The sequence below is a fragment of the Dasypus novemcinctus genome, chromosome 11 (genome assembly GCF_030445035.2).
Source record: "Dasypus novemcinctus isolate mDasNov1 chromosome 11, mDasNov1.1.hap2, whole genome shotgun sequence".
NCBI classification, from domain to species: Eukaryota; Metazoa; Chordata; class Mammalia; order Cingulata; family Dasypodidae; genus Dasypus; species Dasypus novemcinctus.
This window is the reverse complement of record NC_080683.1, coordinates 121,884,574-121,900,584: the sequence shown is the minus strand read 5'-3', so window position 1 is coordinate 121,900,584 and position 16,011 is coordinate 121,884,574. Positions and strand designations below refer to the sequence as shown.

Genomic DNA, 16,011 nt, shown 5'->3' with positions numbered 1-16,011 from the left:
CTTTTTTACAAGTTTTGTTTACTAAACGCTAGCCATCTTGAATAGGCTTGAATTTGTTTTATAAATTAGGATTCCATAGCTGGAAAGCTCACATTGCAGGATCTATTTTATGAGAAACCTGGACTTTAAACCCGAACCAGCCTCCATGAGGCACAACATGGGCAAACGCTTGCCATGGCGCAGCTCTTCTCTCCTACACATTTGGACCAGTTAGCACTGAGTCTGGCAGAGAGAAAACTACTCACTCAAAAGCGACGTATGTGAGGAGCGTGGCCGCGGCGCAGATGGCAGAGAGCCCACAGCCGACGTAGCTGACGAAGGTGAGGGCTCTGGAGTTGCCTGAGTCCAGCTGGGGGGCGCTGCCCTGCAGGTCCTGCATGAAAGGGGAAGCAGCTGACGGCACCGCGTGCTCATGGGAGCGGGCTTTGTGCGCAAGCCCACGGCTGCGTCAGGCCGCTCGGTCTTCGGGGCAGAGAACGACGCCACGAATCAAGGTGAAACGTGCACGTGCTGGACTCCCCTGGACCACCCCAGAAATGAAAGCAGAGCCCACCCAGCCACTGCACTTGGTCTAATCACCTGGTCACCCGAGCTCTTCCCAGGGCAACTGGAAGAGGAAAACACCTGGTCCCCCCCGCAGACTCTGGGGAGGGGGTACTGCCTGGCACCGTGAGAGCACCGCCCATCTCAGGCGCTTGCAGGGCTGCGAGCAAGAGGCAGTGGAGGCCACCAGGGCCCATGTCCGAGACTGGCCCCCAAGCCCAGCCGGGTGGGGAGGGGCTCGGCCAAGGTCACTGGGCAGCGGCTGTCCGGCTTGAGGCAGAGGTCAGGCTCCTGAGCCTGCCACGCCACAGCCTGGCCCTCTGGGACGGGCGGCTTGTTTTTTCATAGATGAGAAGCCGTGAAGGACTTCTGGATCACACTTCTTGCTCCCTACAGACCGGTTAGTGGGGAGGGTTTGGGGGTGGAAAAGCAGCCAGCCGTGTTGAGCAGTGTCCTCTGAAGTAGGAAGTCCCTGCACTGAGGCAGGTTGGCCAAGTTTGGAGCTGCCAGGAGAATCTCTCTGTGTCCCTCACAGGTCGACAGCCCAGGCCTGTGTACGCCCCCCACCTCCCCCAGGACAGGGTCTCGGTGCTCACTGCCAGGCCCGGGGCATCTTTCCAGAAAGAGGCCTCAGAGCGAGGGTGCGGGTGGGATAAACCCTGAGGTGAGAACAGACGGCCAGCAGAGGTCTGGAAACAGGGCCCGCGCGGAGGACGGAGCACCCAGAGGGCCTCCCGTGCAGACTCCAGCCTTAAGTTATGAAAGAACACCCTCATCGCATGGCAGAAGTTTCCCATCGTATGCGTGCATTCTCTTTAACTTACACTAAAATGTCAATAAACCTGCTAGGCCTCCAGTAAGTGTTTCTGTGTATATGTGGATATGTGTGTGCTGTTTTATGTGTGTTTGCACACATGTCAGTGTATGTTGCCTGTGTGCACTGTGGGCAGTGTGTGGTTATGTGTGTATGCATGTGCGGGATGCTCTGTGTGTACACATGTATGGTGTGTTGTTTGTATGCATTGTGGGTGGTGTGTATGTGCATGCATGTGTGTATGTACATAGGTATGGATGGATGTATATTCTGTGGATACGCATGTGTGCATTGTGGCCAGCGTGTATATATGTGTATGCATGTGTGTGTACATGTGTGTCGTGCTATGTGCGTGCACGCATGTACAGTGTGCATGGTGGGCAGTGTGTGTATATGTGTGTGCACACGTGTGCGGTGTGCTGTGTGCATAGCGGGCGGGGCATGTAAAAGTGTGTGCATGTGTGTGTTGTGTTTGTGCGCACGTGTACGGCGTGCTATCCATGTGCATGGTGGGCGGGGTGTGCCGTGCAATGAAGAGCTGTGCTCAGTCCTGCTGTGACCGCCAGCTCCGCGCCCTGGGGCGTGGACAGAGTGCACAGAGGACACGGGCAGCGGGAGGGGGGCTCCAAGGCAGGCGGGACGCACCCCCTCCCGCTGGGGCCCTCCAGTCCGGAGGACCCGGTTCTCCCCCCCACCATGCGCACAGGCAGAGCCGCTGGGGGCGCCCGCTGGCCTTGCCGACACTTGCTTCCTCCAGGATCTCACCAGCCGCAGAGGGGGGCCGCAGAGGGGGGCCGCGCAGGAGGGCCCGCAGGGGCGCTGCAGGACGTGGCAGCCACAGGTAGATGTTCACCGACACTCGTGGACACAATTCTCATGTTTTGTACTTTCAGAGAATGAAGAGGATAAAAATACCTATTCCTCTGGACTGGCCAAAATAAAAGTGTCCTAATAGTAAAAATACAGAAACTGGTCTTACTACAAAGAAACCCAGAGAGGACATTCATGTGTAGTTTGAAAGATGCATTTACGGGCCAGGAGAGCATTTTCATTAACTTCTCCGATGGTAACTGTGCCACAGGCCAGGGAAGATGCTGGAAGTAGCCTGTGCAAGTGAGGACAGTTCGTAATTCAAGAGAAATTCATGAAATCTTGGTGGTCTGGGAAAAGCTGAAAGGATGTGGGCACACTGCCAGGCAGGTCGGATTCTGGAAAGTTTTTCTTCCAGCAGTTATAATCCCACAAAAGCACACAAGGGTGGAAAAGAGAAGGATATTACAAAATTGCTTATCTTTATGTATATGTAAATCCAACCATTTAATCAGATGGCAACAGAGAAAGAGGGAAGGAAAACTGCATAATAAAATTTGAACAGTGTGTGAAGAAACTGGCTATTCAAAGTTCTGGGAAGCCGAGCACCGGGTGCATGTATTTTGTCACCACTATCTGCTTATCTGAGATCCAACTGAAAACACACACAGCATGCTCAAATGCACGCACACACAAACAGAAGCACTTTTTGTCGTCGTCGTTTTTTATAGTTACTTAGGAAAAGCATGCTTTGGTTTACGCTTTCATTTTCCTGTTCTGGCAGTAAAGTGAGCCATATTTACAGTTATTAAGTTATTAAAGTTATTTTCTATAATTTGTCACATTTAATGACTTTTTCTTATCCCTCAGAGCTTTTAGGAGCTGGCTTGCCAGGGAAATTACAACTTGCAGAGTTGCCATCTGACAATGGGTCTTTGCAGAGGCCAGAGGGGTTGACGAGCCAGAGCGGCATGGAGACCCCCGACTGCTTCCTCTCGTCCCCACGGGAAGAAGAGGGCGATGGAAGGGGGACGGAGCGGGGTGGCCCTGGGGCTTCCTGCTCAAGGGGCCGCTGCCTCGGCACACCTCCCTCCACCTCCAACCCAAGCAGGTGTGGTCGGTCCCCAGAGGAAAAGATGCAGAAAGGGCAGCTGTGAAACCCCAGGGGTGCGGACCAGCAGCCTTCACCGAAACATGGGTGAAGATGTGAGGCAGAGCCCGTGCCTCTGGGGACTCAGACCGCTGTTGAAAGTGTCGTGGGACGGAAGAATGTGTGGACGGGAGCTGGCCGGTTAAAACCGCTGGACAGGCGGCTGAGGAGAGGGGCAGGCTTGTGGGAAAGGAGTGGCGGGAGGATGACAGCTGCAGGTGGGGAAACAAGAGCACTGCGCAAAGAGCAAGTTGGAGTGCAGGACTCAATCTTCCCCAGAACTTCGAGCACACGGCAGGACCTGCCTCAAACAACTGCTTGGGAGCCAGGACCAGGGACCCTTGTCCACCACCCAGGAAAGCGCGGGACGAGCAGACTGGTAAGTTACGGTGAATACGGTAAATGCTCCATCCCCCACCCACGGCAAACACCGTGGAGTCCAGCTCCCCAATAGCGGCTGGGGACAGAAAGGGACATAAAGATCCTCTTCCCCAAGACCACAGGCTGGTCAGACTTTTGCCAGGAACTCTGGCTGGCTCATTTGCCCGGGGGGCGAGAGCAGGCTGAGACAACGCGAGGAGGCCAGGAAACCACAGAGGCGGCAGGCAGGCGGGACAAAGCGTTCCCTGGTTTAAACCTCCGGAGGGGGAGGCCTGTCTCCTGGGAAACAGAGGGGACAACCCAACTCCTGTTTGCTCGGCCAAGAAGCCCAGCGGTCAGCCAACCATGCACCCATGAAGAAGAGACAGCGCGTCATACACTGATGCACTATCGAGTGCAAAGGGCAAGGAGAGAATTCCGAAAGGTGCTAGAGAAGGGGAGCCCGTCACGTCATGGGCGTCCCACTCAGAGGGGGTGCTGATTTCTCTTCAGAAACCATGGAGGCAAGAGGACGGTGGGCGGAAAGATTTAAAGTGCTGAAAAAAACAAGCACCAGGCACGGATTTTACATCTGGCAAGACTCTCTTTCCAACACGAGGGAGGAACTGAGAACTTCCTGGACGAGCAGGAGCCGAGGGGGTCCCCAGCCCGGGGCCTGCCTTCAGCCCTGCCAGGGGGCTCCTCAGCTGGAAGGAAAGGTGGCCACGAGGCAGGGCTTCAATGCACCATAGAGAAAGAAGGAGCTCGGGGAAGGGGTCCCGGCTGAGCTCGGCAGGTGGGGCCCCGGGGTGAGCCAGCCCCGGGTTCCTGGAGCCTCTCCTGCAGAGCCCCGGGGCTCACCTTCTCTGGCAGGTGATGAGCGGGTCGGGCCGGCTCCAGGGCAGGGCAAGGGGCGGCAGCGTGCTGAGCGTGCGCTCATAGTGTGAGGGGGCTTCCCTAGCACCAGGGCTGCCCCGAGCAGTCCCTCTTGAAAGGAGTCTGGGCCATGACTGGGGTTCACCCGTGAAAGACACGGGGAAGGGGTCAGGGTGGGCCAGGCCAGGCTCCCTCCCTGCATGGTGGTGGGCGCTGGGCTGCGGCGGTGCTGGGCCACGGTGGGGGGGGGGTGGCACTGGGCTGCGGAGGGATGCTGGGCCGCGGGGGGGTGCTGGGCCGCGGGGGCGCTGGGCCGTGGCGGGCACTGGGCTGCAGGGCGTGCACGGCCACGGGGGGACGCTGGGCCACAGGGGGGCTGGGGTGCATGGAGGTGCTAGGCCGTGGAGGGGGCGCTGGGCCGCGGGGCGTGCGCGGCCACCGGGGGGCGCACGGAGGCCGGCACGGGAGACACCCAGGGAAGCCAAGTGCGCTCAGCCCCCGGCATCCCCGTTCCGTTCCACACAGTCACCCTGGGCACGCCGCTTCCGCTCCTCCCAGGTCTCCCTGGCTTCTCTCCTTACGGCGGGGAACGCAGAAGGGATTCGGGCCGGTTTTCAGCCTCCATGCCCCGGGCTCGCCTCCCAGCGGGTCAGTGCCGACCAGGAGACCCAGGCCGTGAGCCGAGCCCTGGCGTTCTCGGGCTCACCGCCCCGCAGCCTGCTCTCCCGCACGTGCAAGCGCTGCTGGGCTGGGGTGTCTCACTCGTGCCCGTTGCCCTGCTGGAGCTGAGCCACGACCTTAATGGCTCGCCCCTCCTCTGCTCCTTGGTCCTGGGGCTCTCTGCTCAGTCCCTCCAGCATCAGGGAGGAAGCACCTCCTGTGGCCGTGGGGGCCCTCAGTGTCCCTGCAATGAGCCATCCGCCGCCGCCACCTCGTCCCCTGCGTGCTGGGACCGGAGGCGGACTTCCTCCTCACTGCTGCCAGCCCAGGTCGGCCCATGGCGCCTCCAGAGAGCATTCGCCCACCTGTCGACCGCACGCCCTCTGGCCCTTTCTGGGGTGCTGCTGACGTGCCCCCCACCCCATCAGCCCCTGCCCCAAGGACAGCAGAGAGGGCCCCGCTGCTCCCTGTGGAGCGCAGTGAGGGGCTCCCCAGAGCTCTGACAACGGAGCCAGAGCCTCTTGCCGGCTCTGAGAACACCCCTGGCAGGTCACAGTGAAACAAAACCTAGGAGGCCTAGGTTAAGCTCAGTCCCTACGGCTGGAAACGTCTGCCGCACTTGGGATGGCTGAACACTCAAGAAATGTGGCATTTCGTATCAATAAACCATGCATCACAATTCCACCTGGAAAATAAACTTGACAGAAAGAGTGGGGCAAACACCACTCATCCTGTTTTGCTGACTCGAGATTCCACGAGGACCCTCTCCATGAGTCTGTCCCCAAAACCAGGACTCTCCACAAAGCGAAATGACCAACGTTCAGGGTCACAGCAGCAGAACCCAGCAAGTACCTGGTACACCGGGTACCTGGGGGAAAGCACAGTATCTGGTGCACCTCGTACCTGCATCTAGCACAGCACCCAGCACATGTATTACCTGTGTCACCTAGTATAGAAACTGGAACACTGAGCACCTGGGTCACCTGCACGGTACCTGGAACACACACGGCCTGGTCACCTCGTACCTGAACACCGAGTCCCTGGGTCACCAGCACTGTGCCTGAACACTGAGCACCTGAGTCACCTAGCACATACCTGGTACACCCAGTACCTGGGTCACAGCACTGTACTGAACACTGAGCACCTGGGTCACCTAGTGCAGGACCCAGCATACGTATTACCTGGGTCACACACGGTGCCCAGCACCCCAGCACCTGGTCCCTTGGCACAGCACCTGTACACCCCTTCTCTCGCCCTCTGTCTCTGTCTCTCCCTCCATCTCTCTGTCTCTCTGTCTCTCTCTTATCCCAAGGGTCTCATGGTGTTGTCTTGTTCCTAGACTTATTTATCATCACTGTGACTGCTAAAAACCCAAAAAGGGAGGGCAGTCTCCATAATAACTTACGGACACTTTTTACTACGTGAGCTCTGATCATCAGACTCCTCTCTAACAATCGAGGTTTGGGTAGAGGAGCGCGGGGCCGGCCGGAGCCGAGGCGGGACGGGGTCAGCCTCCAAGCCTTACCATGAGGACCCCGAAGTGCGTGAGGTGGTAGCACAGGCAGACCGTCTCGTTCCCGTCGGCGCCTGGCTGCGCGGTGCATCCGGATTCATTCCATCCTCCGGAACCCTCTGTGGGAGGAAGTCAGCAGGGTGAGCGCAGGGCAGGGAGAGCCGTCGCCGCCTTACAGCACGCCCATCCAACTGGGCACCCCTCTCGAAGCTGCCATGCTCAGGATAACTTCCTCGCGGGAGTCACGGGACGTGAGCATCGAGGGCCTGCCTAGGGGTCTCTCGTCTCGGGGGATCTCAAACTGTCCTTACTGAGGGCCTGCAGGAGTTCTGTGGAAGTTTGACTCTAAGTAGTTTTTAATATATTTTGAAATAAACTTCCATAAAAGTAATACTCATTTTCAAATATGTTCTGGGCTAGCTGGGCTCTCTGGGGATCGAAGTGTCGGTTTCTAGGGTCAGCCCACTTTCTGGTGAGGACATCAGAACCAAGAGGTTCTGCAGCCTTGGAACCTTCCGGCATGTCCGCCACACTCACAGAAGGGACACATTGTCACCGAGATGGCTTAACGCACCTCACCTGGTACGATATGGACTATGAGCAACTCCTATACAGTCAAAGGATTGTGGCCACATATTCGAGGGAGAGTTTAAGTCCATGAGCTGAGGCCACTTTTAACTACATATCTGAGTAAAGCAGGATTCTCCCAAAAACATGCAACTAAGACCAAAACACAACCACCACCAAAAACTGTCCAGCTGCTGTGAGGAACAGCAAAAATAAATATGGCTCTGGGCCACCCTCATGCTGGTCACGTGCCATAAAGGGGTCTGCGCCGGGGCCCGTGTGGATGTGGCCCCAAGAGCCCCAGGGAGGAGCCTTGGGGGGCGGGTTTTACCACTTGTCCTTCCCCCGGCGAGATTTCTACCCTCACACCTAGGACGGGGCGGGCCCCTAATTTTGCCTTCCTCTCTTGACTGTCTAGTATTGTCTGGGGGATAGTTCATTTATTTCAAATGATACAAGTCCATTCTACCCAGGCCTACATTTACATTCCTTTGGTATGTTCCTCTCCCACCCCTGTAATTTGACGTCTGGAAGCTGCACTTGAGCAATCTTGGAAGCGCCCTAGGAAAATGACATCAAGTATATGTCTCTCTTTATATGTTCATCTAAAAGCAGCAATAAAATGTACACTATATGTCATAAATAACTGAAATCAAAGGGGTGGTCTGACTAAGAGTCAACCCTGCCCTATTCTTCTGGCGATAAACAAAATATGACAGAAATGGGCCCTGACTTCCACGCTACGGCGACTCAACTCTGCAGCTCCCCTGCCAGAACCTTACATCGTGACTCACGCTGGTTTGGGGTGGAACAAAAGCTAATGGCGGTGTCTAACAACACTTAACATTCAGTTGTTTCTCTTAAGATAAGCAACATTTTAAAACTTACTGTTTTTGTTCAGATCCCAGAAGGCGCAGATGGGGTGATGTACTGCCTAGAGGAACAAAAGAATAAACATGTGAAGCTGTGCTTAAAATAACTTGGAAATCGGCTGACTCGAACAGGGGAGATGAGCGAAAAAGCTGAGCCCAGGCCAGGTAATCACCTGCGTCAGCCCTGCCCGCAACCTTTAGCACTGTGCGAGGGTCCCCTCGCTTGTGGGGGCATGGCGCGAAGGGCACCTAATGCCACGTGAGGAATCGTGTATCTATCTGCAGGTTACTATACATGCCCGTTATCCACTGCTGATTCCACCGTCATTCTCAGCATGGAGTAAAGTTCTTTGCACTATAATTTCACCTCCTCTTCAAAATTCTCATTTATGGGGAAGCAGATGTGGCTCAGTGGAGAGAGCATCCACCTACCATATGGAAGGTCCAGGGTTCAGTACCCAGGGCCTCCTTGACCCGTGTGGAGCTGGCCCACGCGCAGTGCTGATGTGCGCAAGGAGTGCCCTGCCACGCTGGGGTGTCCCCCTCATAGGGGAGTCCCCCGTGCAAGGAGTGTGCCCCGTAAGGAGAGCCACCCAATGTGAAAAAAGCACAGCCTGCCCAGGAATGGTGCCGCCCACACGGAGAGCTGAAGCAACAAGATGATGCAACAAAAAGAAACACAGATTCCCGTGCTGCTGACAACAACAGAAGCTGACAAAGAAGACGCAGCAAATAGACCCAGAGAACAGACATCCGGGATGGAGTGGGGGGGGAATAAATCTTTTAAAAAATTAAAAATTCTCCTTTATGGATGGAGCAGACACGGAGGAACAAGGAGGTCTGGGGTGGGGGCGCAGCGACGAAGGGGGCTGTTCTTAGAGGACTCGACATCCAAGCCTCCACCCTCATCAGCAAGACCCTCCTGCCTAAAGGTGCAGAATCAAGACCAAGACTCGACGAAGAGAGAAGGAGCCTGTGCCTGGCCCCCGACCCCAAGACCCCCACCTAACGGCAGCAAACGCTCGCTGGCGCGGGGAGTGAAACAAGGCAGGCCACCCCCGCGCATTTCCAACCACCACTGAACTCGCCCACCTGAGTCGCCCCGGGGTCCCCCTTTTAATCTGTTTCAGTCAGAGAAGTCGTGGGTTCCCCTGGCCTTCAAAAACACCGAGACACAGCGGCAGGGTTTTGCAATGGCACCTGCATCTAATTTCCTGGAAACAAGCGGCGTCCCTTCTCAGGGATAGCTGCGCTCTTCTCTGCGCCGCTCTTGGTCCTCCCGCTGAGGGCTGGAGAAGATCCACTCCCCCATGCTGTTCCCTCACCGGCTGCTCCTGCCCCCGCTAGAAAACCGCCCCTCACCCGAAACACCTGACATGCCCGTGACACCGTCTCGCCCGGGGCGCCCGCCGGCCGCCCTGCCCGTCACCGTGCGGCGCGCTCACCTGGGCCCTCGTGTGCTTGATGACGATGCGCACGGGGTCCCGCAGGTTCTGCACGGTGATGTTTCCCACGCTGCACGCCATCACGTAGCTCACCAGGTCTGCCCGGGGTCCCACCTCCTTGAGAAAACAGGGGCCGGCATCAGTCGGGGGGCTGGCATCAGTCGGGCGGCAGGCTCGCCTCTCATGGGGGCTCCCCGAGACGCGGGCCGCTGCGGGTTTACAGCGCGGGCCCCCCGGGAGGGGACGCCCTGTGGGTGAGAGCAGAGCTGGCCGGCTGCCCGGGAGGAGCGCCGCCACGTCCCTCGTCGTGGTAGCGGGCACGTCGAGGGGGCTGTCGCGCAGTCCCGGGGGCCCTGCTCATCACCTTCCGTTTGGGGGCCGTGACCGAGGCAGCCAGTGAACATGTGAAAGGAGGCGGAGCCCCGACCTCAGCTCCTGGGGAGCAGCGGTGTCCGCTGCCACGTGAAGAAACGGGCAGAGCTGTCGTCCTCAGACAAAACCAAAAGCGGTCCCCGTGTCCCCTCGTGCCAGGCCTGCGCTCCGTGTCCTTCACCCCCAAGCCCCCCAGAGCCCCACAGACCTAAGCGCTCAGGAAGCCGGGTCTCTGCGCCCGTGGACGCCGCGGTCTGGGCCAACGAGCCGTCCCCAGGCCACCTCGTCTCCGGGTCCTTCTCTCCTCGGTGTTTCTTCCCGGCCCCCCGGCCTCCCCCTCACTGTGGGGACGTCAGTGATTCCAAACCAACTGCCACCGTCAGTGGAGGGAAGACCCGGCAGAGAACAGGGCCGACACCCCACCCTGGGCAAAGGCCCCCCCAAAGAACAAACCCCGGAAAAGACCCCGAGTCCAGGCTCAAGAGGCAGCCCCGGGTCACTCCAAATGGGCCCCCCGCTGGTCCCAGATAACAGAGCTAACAGGTGAGGATCAAAAGGAACCAATTAGGGGAGTGACAGAGCTCAGGCGTCGAGCGCTGGCTCTGCATGTACAAGGTTCCGGGTTCAAACCCCCGTACCTCCAGGAAGAAAAATAAGGGCAACCGATCAGAAGAGCAAACACAGCCGGGACCCCTCCCTGACATCAGGAAAGGGAGGAGGGAAGAAGGGCTGTAATGAAGTCGGCCCCAGCCCCAGGGGTGCCTCCTGCCTGAGGGGCGCCCGCATCCCCTCTGGACCAGTCCTTTTCTCTCCTCCTGTTTCTCCCTATTGGCCTAATTAAATAAAAAATTGCAAGGTTTCTTGAATTCCAAATAAAACTCAGCATCCGGAAGGCATCTTTTAAGTAATATGTGGGGTCATCGCTGTACAGGCTGCTACTGGCCGGTGACACCGGCCTCTACTCAAAGAAAAAAAATACCCGCCTCTCGCCCACTGTGTCAGGCAGTACCCGAAACTCTTCAACACGTTTTCTCTCGGCCATAAATTTGCTGTTTCCTCATTTAGAAACCAAAACTCTGCTTCCCAATAACTCTGATGAAGGGGAAACTGAGGCACAGAAGAAGTGGCTTAGCATACACACAAATGCTTCCCTGCCCTCCAGCTGCTGCCCAGCTCCTGGCCACGGGGCTGGGTCTCCCCTGAGCCAGCTCTCTCCGGGCCACGTATCCTGTGGCACCTACTGCGTTTTTCTCACTGTTTTCAAAAGGGACATCGTAAACCTCAGACGACCATAACCATCATGGTCCGAATAAGGTGATTTGTGTCCATCGCTATAAAATACTTCAGGGCAAGGCACGTTTCACAATTCTCATCCACTCCAAGCCTTCATGCAGCTTGTCCCTCAAACACACCTGTGGTAGGATTTTGAAGTTTGGGAACGGATCACCGCAGAGGACGCCACGATGCTTCTTTCGTTCACCTGAGACCCACACTCTGCCGCCACACCTGGTGGCTGGGGCAGAACACCAGGCACAAGTCTACCGGGCTGGAGGGCTGCCATTCTCTCTCGCACAGGAGGCACCGTGCGATGTGCGCAGAACCTACAGTTTAATAGGTGGCTTTTTTTTAAGAAAGGGCTGCTCGGGGGGAACTGCCCTGCGGCAGGTTGTAATTCCAAAGGCGATCGGAGGTCACCAGCGTTCGCTGGCATGGGGCTTTCGAGTAGCTGGGAAGGATGCCAAAAAATATGATAAAATGTGCTCAGCACAAAGCTGCCTCCTCTGCGGATGTGTGAGGCCAAAGGTCGCTGGAAATACTAATGGGAATGCTGATAAAAGCCAAGAATGCTGCTCATTATGTAAACAGCGCTTCCTGCCGAATTAGAAGGGAAAAATCTTTTCCTTTGGTGTACAAGTTCTCTAACGCCGAAGGCCCGAATGGCTAGACAGCATAAGAGATCCAAAGGAATCATATATGGCAACGTTTTCACTAATGCAATTTGTAATTGCATCATGCAAGTCTTAATTTCATATTTGATCTGTTTAAAAACTGGAATAAGCACATCCTGATCAGAAGCATATTATTGTCTGAAATAAAAAATACTTAAAATGGTATATTCACAGCTTTCATTTTTAAAAATAGAGATTAATTTTTTTATACCCCCAATCTGGTTCAAAGGTATCTGACCTGTTCCTTCTACCCCTGAAACAAGCACCGTCATTTGCAATTGAAAAATAATAATGTAATGCAAACGTACGTGGAAAAGTCCAGTTTTATTGAAGAAGGTAAACTGTGCTCTTTTAACTAACGCAGACTCTTCTTTACTTAAATTCTCAAGTAAGTTTGGAGGCAAAATTACCGACGCCAATGGATTTGCTGGTCCACTCTCAAAATCCATCTGTGAGACACAAACAGATCATCTGAGTAATCATCATTCCATGTAAAATGATAAAACGACCCCACACACCTGGCTAAGGCAGGACACCATGTGAGATGGCTGGACCTGAGCGTCCCTGGACCACCCAGCGGGCAGGCTGCCCCTGGGCAGACCCCAGCCAGGAGCTCAGGGCTGGACTGCGTCTTACAAGGGGGTGGGCACGGGATAAGAAAATGCATCGATTTTAACAAGGGTGAACCCGGAAACCTACCAATCAGTTCAGTTTCAGATAGAAGGATTCAATTTACTCTTCTCCGATGTTAAGGTTTTTCTCAAAACATTTAGTGAAAGATAACCACGGTTAAAAATAAATAAAAACTGGAGCTAGTTTTGTTTGATCGCCAGGAAATAAGAATCTCTGCAAAGAGGAAACAGCTCAAGTTCAATGAACTCTCTTTGAGCTCATTAGTCCAAAGAAAGCTTGGCAGCGAATGGGCTTGGAAGGCGAGGAGCCGGCCGGGCTTTCACCTGAACCAGCCCCCAGGCTAAGGAAGAAAAGGTCTTCCTTGTCTCTGGTTTCCAGCTGCTCCAGGCTTTCCTTCTGGTTTATCTCCACAGCTAAAGAAGTGTTATGCCCCACATGCATGCCCTCCCGGGTCATCCCGCGGTCCTAGGGGCTGGCACCCGCTGGCATGGAGTAGGAGCTCAGGGGTTGCTGCTAGAAGGGTCCTTCTAACAGGTCGAGGGGGCTGCACATCCGCATGGCCGAATCCCCATGTCCACCCATCATCACCTGCCACGTCCAGCCTTCCACGCTGCTGGTTCTGAGGGTGGCCCTTGGACCAGCAGCAGGACTTTGTCACAAGCACAAACTATGGGAACCCACTTGTGCACCTCCCCCAGAATCAGACGCGCTGGGGCCGGGGCCCAGCAAGCCCTTGAAACAAGTCCTCCAGGGACTCCAACGCTGGGTGAGATCTGGCAAGAGCGCACCTGCTGGTTTCCACTGTGGGCCCTGGAGGAACGGCCCCTGCCCCTCCCCCCAGCTGGGGGCTCCACTGGGCTTTGATGCTCACTTCCAGGACCGCCTCTTGGAGAAGGTAAGCCAGGCTCCCAGCAGCCTGGCGGCGAAGGGACAGTGCCTCCCGTGCTCCCACACACTTGAAGGCACTGCCCTCGCTAACTCAGCCAAGGGCCACACCACCTGCTACCCCAGACCCAGCTGTCCTGAGGCCGCAACCCCGGGGTGGCCAGCCGGTTTTATTTCGTCATTTGTTGATTAAAGAAACCCCTGGCCATTACCTGGAAGTAGGATTCGCTGCTGCTTGGAAGACCGATGCTGAAGTTGGAGAAGGCCTTTGTCCCTGGGGTCAGGGACGACACCCCCAGCGCCAAATTCCTCGTGGTAATGTTCACACGAGAGGTGCTGTCGAGGTCTATCTTGAAGGCCAATTTGTCGATTGTTTTCAGAGCTCTAAAGAAAGGGCAAAGAGCAAAACCACTGGAAAGTACCACCCAGCTTAGGTACGTGCACCCACGTCATCCGCTGCAGGGCAAACCACAACCCAAACAAAACCATCTTTTCAGTTTTCCGAACTGAACACGAACGCCCATAAAACTACTCCAAGCCACAATAATATCAGTCAAACCACAGAATCATCCTCAGGAGAGCTCAGCTTTTGGGAAACATCAACCAATTAAATCACCCGGAGCAAAGAGCCTGCTTTTCACCCCTCTCAGCCTCTCTCGCCTCATATGAAAAATGCCCTTCCTGACGCTTAAGTCGGGAGAATCAGAGGAAAGGATGTGATAAGGTGTTTGGTGAAAGAACACCTTTTCACCAATATAAAATTTATATCACAGAAATTTGGTTGAAAGAAAGGAAATGAACAGGAGAAAGCAAACACTTGGCACAAATATGCTGAATGAAACGATGGTGCGCGCTGACGTGTACACGCCGCAGGGGCCCTGCACAGTGCATCCAGCACGTCCCTGGGCAGCTGAGGCTCAGCAGGAGGGTGAACTTGGAGACCCAGCTGCGCTGACCACTCAGGAGCTGAGTGCTTGTCAACCAGCTCCTTGGCCAGCACCAAGAAAGCTCTGGAATTACCCTCTGTGAATGAACCCTGGTTAACCCAACTTCTAAAATTTTTCGGGTTAAAAAATTTAAAAACTGTGCTTTTCTGAAACTATTTGTCCCTTGCCAGATGACAACCCTAATCATTTTGTAAATTACATTTCTCAAAAAAAAAAAAAAAAATCAAGACGGTGGTGATGTTCCCTTTGCCAACGACCTTGGGAAGTATTAGCAGGTCTACTTCTAGAGGTTTAATCATAAAACCTGGCACAAAGCATTCAAATAGGTGAAAAATTACAGAGCAACATATTTCTCCAATGAATTTTACTCTCCAGATAATGAAGAAGGAAAAACAACTTACTCAGAGGAAGATGCAAGCAAATCACTGTCCGAATTGGTCAGGATATTAGAAAATATAGTCATTAAAGTTGAGCCGAGTGTTAAACCAATGTTCTCCTCCTTATTCACAATTTCTTTGACATAATTAACAATGTTGCTGATATTGGCTGAGGTTAAGGTCTGCCCTTCACTGGTAGAATTTAAAATGCCACTGATAACAGTTTCATTTACTGGACCTAAGAAGGAAGAAGAAACAACACACAAAGTTGTGCCTGTGTATTTTGAGCATTTCCAGATATAACATGGGCATGACATGTCATTTCATAATTGAAGCTGGAAAACAGTTTTCCTGCAGGTGCCCTTTATCCCATCTTCACATGGCAACAGCATTTCTTTCAAGTGTCTCTTTTGTAAGATACCAATTGTGCTTTTAAGCAACTTAAATGAATAACTTGCATCGTTCTAAGAGAAATGCCCCAGAACAACTGAACGGTGCCCTGGCCATTTAAAATTAACACAAAACTATGAAACATTGGCACAGATATTTACATATCATTTTTAAGTCTTCTCTAGAATATTCTTACTATCTGCAGTCTCCCTTTGGAATGAATAAAACAGAAATGCAAGATGAAGAACCAAGTGCTTTCCACTGAAGTGAAACCATCATTTGCTAAGCTTTCGCACGAAAATCACGTTGCCCAGCAGGGCACCGTCGCAGAGCGGGCACCCTGAAGCAGGGGGTCGTTTCACACGGTCTCTGTGAAGGGAAGGACACAGGCCCACTCACTTGAACAATTGGAGGTGTCCGGAGAGCCCCAGAAGGCACTGGTGGGGCTGCCATGGCTGCAAAAAACAAAAAGGATGTGTCAAGGAGTTGACGAAAATGACCTCACCACCAGAAAAAAGAGCTACTGGTTAAGTTTTGCCTTGATATTTGGGAAAGTTTCATTGGAAAATGAAATTGCAATTTGTTAAAATAAAAGTCATATTAAACATTTCTATTGGGAAAAAAAGCAGTGGCCTACATTGTGGCAATGAAGTATTTGCAATAGCCCAGAACCTGACCTAGGCTCATCAAGTACACTAGCTCAGTACTGTTTCTAGAACTTTCCAGGTATAGTCTGGTTTTAATCCTTAGAGAAGTCTGTAAAGCAGATTCCACTGTACATTTTATAGATGAAGAAACAGGTAAAGTAAGGCACTTCCTAAGGTCTCTTAGCAGGAAGACAGCCACAT

At 54.2% G+C, this 16,011-nt stretch overlaps 1 protein-coding gene across 7 annotated transcripts in view; it reads right to left on the bottom strand.

Moving 5' to 3' along the window:
* ADGRG6 (adhesion G protein-coupled receptor G6) overlaps nucleotides 1-16,011 on the bottom strand; it is a 130,937-nt gene that overhangs the window by 25,154 nt on the left and 89,772 nt on the right. For all 7 annotated transcript variants that reach the window (XM_071218693.1, XM_004452023.5, XM_023586964.3 and 4 more), the window contains 8 exons: nucleotides 15,563-15,618; nucleotides 14,798-15,011; nucleotides 13,662-13,833; nucleotides 12,240-12,380; nucleotides 9,611-9,727; nucleotides 8,182-8,227; nucleotides 6,739-6,845; nucleotides 246-373 (listed from right to left, as the gene is read on the bottom strand). In XM_071218693.1, coding sequence (XP_071074794.1) covers nucleotides 246-373; nucleotides 6,739-6,845; nucleotides 8,182-8,227; nucleotides 9,611-9,727; nucleotides 12,240-12,380; nucleotides 13,662-13,833; nucleotides 14,798-15,011; nucleotides 15,563-15,618 — 981 coding nt within the window. The remainder of the gene's footprint in view (nucleotides 1-245; nucleotides 374-6,738; nucleotides 6,846-8,181; nucleotides 8,228-9,610; nucleotides 9,728-12,239; nucleotides 12,381-13,661; nucleotides 13,834-14,797; nucleotides 15,012-15,562; nucleotides 15,619-16,011) is intronic.